This window comes from Pygoscelis adeliae, unplaced genomic scaffold (assembly GCF_000699105.1).
Source record: "Pygoscelis adeliae isolate BGI_AS28 unplaced genomic scaffold, ASM69910v1 Scaffold286, whole genome shotgun sequence".
Lineage (NCBI taxonomy): Eukaryota > Metazoa > Chordata > Aves > Sphenisciformes > Spheniscidae > Pygoscelis > Pygoscelis adeliae.
The window spans coordinates 7,883,338-7,890,165 of record NW_008825076.1 but is presented as its reverse complement, the minus strand read 5'-3'; the positions used below and the strand labels follow the sequence as shown (position 1 = coordinate 7,890,165).

Genomic DNA, 6,828 nt, shown 5'->3' with positions numbered 1-6,828 from the left:
AATATTTCAGAGCAGCTAAACTTCCCAAGCTGAAAAATTATTTAGGCGGCTCTCATCTTCCCCCCTTCTCTGCAGTTTTGCAGCGCTGGTTGGATGCCACGGGGTATCTTCATTAGCAGCAGGCTGGCTGTGGAAGGACAGTCTCCAAATAACCTCGGCAGAGCAGCGGGGGTGATATATGTTGTGCAGAGCATGTGGGTTAACGCGCTCCTACCTTCACCGTGTCCCAGGTGGACTGTAGCCCTTTGCCAGAGATCATGTCCCTTGCTGATGGGTTTTTCCTCCTCACATTCAATCCCATCGCTCAGCAGCTTCTGATTAACACCAGGCCAGACCCCGAAAAACAGAGCGAGGGTTGACAGGTTGGAGTCGCAGCAGGAACTTGTATCTCACTTGCACTGCTGTGGCAACTGCTTCCCCCCCAAAAAAAAAAACATGCAGTAGAAGCTGTGCTCAGCAGGAGAAGCTCCTTTGGGCTCAACCCTTCAGTCGTGCTCTGCGCCGAGGAGCAAAGCCCCAGCTTGTGAGTTACCCACTGGCAGTGGATATTCCGGGAATCAATGTCCTGGAGGTCCGTGCTCAGAAATGCTTGGAATACCCAGGTGGTAATGGGTCTAACGGAGAAAGCGGCACCTCCATCCCCAGCACCAGCTGCGCTGGAGACGCCCCGTGTCCGGTCAGTGCTGCGATGTGGACACAGCGCACAGGAGCTGGCACAAGGAGGGGACGGGCAAGGGGGGTGCAGGGCTGCAGGGCTGATTCATCCCAGCTCAAAACATTCATTGGGTCACGGCCGTGGAAAGTGGATCAGGGCCACGACTGATGCCTTCCCCTTTCGGTCCCAGCCAGCCAGCACTGCGCCTGTCCCTTGCTCGGACTGACCTGCAGGAGCAGCAATACCCAGAGCAGCACTGAACACACATGGTGAACTGCATAAATCTGTCTTTTAAAAAGACCCCATCCAGAAAAAAAAAAAAGAAGTGGAAATGTAATCCTGTAAAGAGGCCCCTCAGACTGCAGGGAGGCAGCCTGGGATCGGGAGAACTGAAGAAGGGAGGGAACTTCTATGAGACTATAAAATAATCCCCTCCCTGTGACGAACCCTTGATAAGCAAAATGTGCAGAAGTCCTGCCAAAAATAATGAACTCCTCCACTTCCTTTTTTTCTACAAAGAGATTTTTTTTTTTTCTCTCATTGCACAAGACCACAACAGATTTCACCTTCATTTATTGGACTTTTATTTTCTTTTATGTTGCTTCTTGCCTTTTTCCAACAGCATTTTCAGCTGATGCCCCGCATCTCCATGCAGGATGTGTTTGAGGGGCTGGCAGGGACACATATTTCATAGTTAGGGCAATCCCATAGCTAGAAAAACAAAAAATAGTTTTGTCAGCTCTGAGCGAAGTGCTCCTCCGAGCAAGTTGCTGAAGTGAAATAAACTTTATACACTGTACTTGATCCAGCCCTGGAAACTCTGCTCCTACCCAGCCCCTGGCTTGCTGTTACCCCACCACCACATTGCAGAAACATGGATAATTGCTGAAGTCCATTAATTCTTGTAATTATGCCTGTCAGTCTCTTGTTCAAGTCATTCTTGACAGATAAATGCATGTATTGATTTGATGATATGCAGGCAGCCTCAGACTTGAACTATTCTGCTGTAAGGAAGAAATCTGAGACCTGCAAGGACCCCCGGAGCTTCCCAGAGGTTTTCCGTATGCAGGTTCAGTTCTGCTCAAGGTAACGTGTTTGCAGAACCGCACTGGGCAGCGTTCAGCCCCACGGGCTGATCCTGCCTTCCCTGAGAGCACGGCAGCCATTTAATAACTTCACTGGAGTTTGGCTAATGACTCTCAGGGGCATATGTGTACCAGACCCAGCGATCTATGATTTTTGCAGAGTTAAACCATTTTTGTTGCCACATTTCTGTTCAGCACAAGGACTGCTTTACACAATGATCTCCAAAAAGCCACTGAAATTACCCTTAGAGTTACAACCCACAGAGCAATAAAGCAGAAGAGAAGCTGTCCCATGAAGAGATCAGTCCTTCTGGGAGACTGGCAGCTCATGTTTGCTTTGTTCAAATTATAGCTCAGATATCATCAGTGACGCGATGTAAGTAGGACGTCTGGGCCAGTGAACTGGTTTCCCAGAGGAACGGGTTCAGAGCACAGCTTGGGTTTGCTCCGGTCAGGGGCTGGATTTGAAATCGCACACAAATCTGAAAGAGCAACGGTATAAGCATTTCTGTTCACTTTTAGTCCATCCAAAATAGCAACGACTGGTTCCCTTATTGCCTGTCATGCAAAACAATTCTGATAACAGACCATCGCAACTCTTTTGCTTCCTGATCCTTAAGCATCTGTACATGCTGAATCATTCTCACAGCACAGATCGCTGCTCTCAGCTTGCAGACCCCCCCGGTCCTCCCTGTGCATCAGCCTCCCACTACACCCAGCTACTCTCTACACTTGATTTGTAAAATTTCGTAAGAAATAAGTTTGTGCAAGTCTAGCCGTGAGTATAAATCTCCAGCTCGGAAAAAAAAAAAATTGCCACTACACAAAGGTTCCTCTCTTGCACATGTAACAGAGACGGTGCTGTGCAGGAAAGTAGGAAGTTCAACGAGCTCAAAGAAAAAGGGAACTGTGCTGGGGACACAGCTGGCTGCAATGCAGGAACCAAAAGCACGAAAAATAGAGCAATGCACATCAGATTCTTCCCCCTCACAATCTTCTGCGGTGGTATTGCCTCTACGGCAATAGATATTTTGAAGGTGGCTTAATTCATGCCCTTTTCATGAGACTGAGCAACATCTTCTCTGTAGTGAAATCCTTTTAACCAAGGTCTGATCAGTAAGTAATGCCTATTTATAGTGCTGGCTTTGGAAACACAGCTTCACTCTTCAGTTCACCATAGGAAAACTCATTCCAGGCATTACTGAAGTCTTGCTTAAGTCCCATTTTGGGGATTTAAGTGGGCTGGGCATTTTGTGTAGGTCATTCCCAAGGTCAGATGCCCCCTGCACGTGTGAAAAAGGCAGCACGCACCCCGGCAGCCTTGCATGCAGCAATGCGCTGCAGAGCCCCTCGGAGGGGACAGGGACAATTCGGGTGTTCAGAACAGAGCATAAGGACAAGGCTTTACACTTTTGAAAGGAGGCTGTGAAGTCGTGGATAGGTTTAGCAAGTCCAGCATGCAGTGGTGGTTCTTGGAAGGGAGAGATCTGGGGAGTTCCTTTGCTCCTTTCTCTCGAGCAAAGTTTATTGTAGGAATTTTTGAGCCAAAATGCATGTTCCTCCCGCGTCCCTTGGGCACCACGGCTTTCTGCTCTTCCTTCTCTGGCAGGGCTGTGCTGCACACCCTGCTCTTACCAAACTCACTGCTAGATGTGCTGATCTCCAGTGGGACCTCTCCAGAAAACACATTGTACAAGCTACTCCCATGAAATTTATTGATCTATTAATAACGGCATGTAGTGCAGTGCCACATGGTTCAGGGGAGAGGGTTTGATTCATTCATTCACAAATCCTCATGTAAATACCACATACATTTTTCATTACACGAGCACACGGCCCTCCCGAGTGCAGAGCTATATGATTAAATCAATCAGCTCCATGTTTTTTAAATATTTCGTGTCACGTAGGAGAGCCTGAGTCATTTTCCAAGGAACACAGTTATCAGCACAGAGGTCTGTTGGCAGCGTTCGTCTCCTGGGGCTCAGCATGTTACTTTGCTGTAACTGGAAATCTGCAGCAAGAGCAGAGGATTGTGTCCCCCACCACGGGTGAGCACTTGGGAATCCAGGAATCCACGGGACACGGCCACTCCGCTTCAGCAGTGGCCAGGAGAAACCAGGACTCCCAACTGGAACCAACTGGAGGCAGATTAAAACCATTGCAGGTTTGTACTGGTGGGGCCAGCAGTTTGAGTCAAACCCGGCTCGCGGGTTTGGGATGCAGGAGGAGAGAGGGGGCAGTAAGCTCTGGATGCACGTTGTACTTACTCATCATCCTCCCAGGCTTCCAGAGGGAGCCTGGTCCCCAGTGAGGTCTCTTGGATCCCCATCCACACCCCGCTTAAGCTGGAAAAATGTGTACAGAAATTTCTGGTGCCTTATCTTAATACTAGCAGTTCCTCCAACTAGAAGGCTGTTCTTCTGGTTCCCAGCCTAAATATATTCATGACCTGTTTATCTTTGCTTGATTTTGGGCCATGATTTTGCAAAAAATATAACACCCAGCCCACATATGTACTTTAAAATGCTGTCTCATATCAGATGCTTAGACCAAATCCTGCAGTTTTTGCATGTAGAAAAATCCTGGTGACTGGTGACTCTATTCCCCACGTAATATTGGAAAGAGGTCTTGCAGGCTTGGCCCACTCCAGACCAGCTACTTATTCCAGCAACCCCTGACTGCTCTGACATGTATCCACACAGCCCAGGGCTTCCTTTAAGGTAGGGCAGGAGCTCCAGGAGCAAAACGAGCATGAGTTGAGTACTGAAGATTCAGAATAACGCTGTACATTTGTGCAATAACGTTGTTGTAAATGCCAAACTACCTGCCTTCCCGTTTGTCCGGGGGGGTTGCAGCTGTTAAGATTGGGGAGTGCTTCAGCCCAGAACTTGAAGCTGCTGTGCAGCAGCACCGTGATGAGTCCAGCCTTTCTCCAAAACAGCATCCCTGTGTATGGCTTAGGAGCATCTCCAGTCAAAACGGAGCTCGGGCTCCCTCCGTCCCCTCGCTGCAGGGATTCCCTCGTTGCAGGATAACAGGGAGAAAGGGTTGCTCGGGGTTGTACCCAGCCGCTGCCATTTGTGGAAATGATGCTGATGTGCCAACCATCTGTTTTAGCGGCAGACTCCTTGAAACACAGCAACATGCCCACTGTACTCATACACTGTGAGCTAGTTCGCTTGTCAAACGTAGATGAAAGCTCCCCAGCATTAAAAGCAGCAACATTCAAACCACTAAATTCAGCTTTGAAGTTAGCAACCCACTAAGCTATGGAGGCTGGCTTCTGTTCTGCTTCATCCTGCGCTGACTCAGTGGGACGATTTACATCCTACAGATGTTTTTACAAGGAAAGAATGAAAAAAAACCATTTATTTTTTAAAATCCAATCTTGGGTTCTAGAGAATTGTTTGCAGCAAGCCTAGCTAGGATTCCATGCCCATTTATCCCTTGGCTTATTTGATGAGCTTGCCAGCAGGAAGGATTTTAATTCCTTTTTATCCCAAATTTTTTCCGCAGCTGTGATATGAGATGATATCTGCCAAATAATTTAGGCTTAAATAATTTAGGCTCAAAATCTGACCTATATTGGATAGCATAAGGTACTGAGGATGTTCTTGGGATTTTAAGGGGAGAGCTTATATTTCACTGTAGGCTTTTTAATGGAAGCCTACAAGAAAACATTGTCTTATGTTTCCTATCCTAATCCTATTATTAAGTACTATTAATACTATAAGACAAGTGTTGATGTTCCACTTGCAACAGTATACAAAAAAGGATCTTATGAAACATCCATATGAAAAGACGCAGAACCTGTATGTGTTTTATAGGACAGTTTCAAAATCTATCTTCTATTCAGTGCCCATATTTCAGGCCATACCATCAGACATCAGTTTGATCGCTGGTGTAAACTGCAAGCAATATTAAGAGTTGTCTCGTAGCTTCTTTAAACATATTTGGCAAAAGCATTTACCATTCTAAGGGTCCAGTGTTGCAAATACATTAATACCTGCTTAATTGTAAACACCTCAGTGTTTACAAATTTGCTAATGGCAAATTTGGTCTGATATGTCCATGTCTATGGGCAAAATCCTGCTTGGGAGCACAAGCTGCTTCAGAGCATGTGAGGCGGGAAGCATGGGAGTCTGCAAGGGCCATTTCGGTTTCAGAGGAACACAGAGGCCACCAGCACCCACATCCTGCTGTTCACAGCACCAGAGGCTTCATCACGCCCAGCAAAGCTCCCAAACCTCCTCTGCCAGGCCCAGTGGCACAGACGTCATCAGTGCACATCAACATCCTCCGAGAACGATGGAAAGGGCAGAGCTTTCTTACTTGGCAAGCCATCAAGAGCATCATCCCGGGATGTGGCAGACATTGGTTCAAGTGCCTAAGGGGTATGTTTATTCCGTGCGGTATAAACACACCAGTCCAGGAAGCGGCGTGCTGCACAGAAATGCCTTGAGTCACTTTGTAGAGATAAATACTAAGCTTATGCTCTCCCAGATCTGGGTCTGCCTTGCCCATATACGGCCCACGATCAGCACTGCCTCAGCTTTGCTTCAGGGGCCAGGAGGCGTTCGGGATGCACCCCTCTGCAAGGGTTTCGGGGGCTGCCGGTGAGTCTCAGGGCCTTGCGCGGGTATCCATGCCATGCACAGGGATCCACGCCCTCAGGGCCGGCAGGTTGGGGTCCACCCCAGCCCCGCAAGCCGGAGAGCCGGGTCCCAGGCTGCCGGGCTGGAGCAAGAGGAGCAACCGCCTTCATCTGCTTCTGTAGGAGCAGTCTGATGCGCACAGCCGCCTGCCGATGGTGTTAGCAGATGTGTCCTCCCTGCCTGCAGGAAGGCCGGGAGACCTTGGGGAGCGGGCAACCACCAGGAGACCTTGGGGAGCAGGCAACCACCAGTCACTGGGGGTTTGGGTGGGGAGATGGGAGGAAGAGAAGTTTTAAAAAAATCATACAAAGGGACACGGCGGGCGTTCGCGTGGGGAGATGGTGGGTGTTTGCACGGGGACACGGTGGGTGGTTGGGCGGGGACGTGGTGGGGGGTTGGGTGGGGACACGGGGGGGCGGGGGCGGGGGTGGGG

The 6,828-nt window shown here is 48.8% G+C and overlaps 1 protein-coding gene across 1 annotated transcript in view; it reads left to right on the top strand.

Moving 5' to 3' along the window:
• The first annotated feature begins 1,628 nt into the window (after nucleotides 1-1,628).
• Nucleotides 1,629-6,828, top strand: part of CABLES2 (Cdk5 and Abl enzyme substrate 2) — a 28,812-nt gene continuing 23,612 nt past the window's right edge. Inside the window, exon 1 of the mRNA XM_009326881.1 lies at nucleotides 1,629-1,741. Coding sequence (XP_009325156.1) covers nucleotides 1,629-1,741 — 113 coding nt within the window. The remainder of the gene's footprint in view (nucleotides 1,742-6,828) is intronic.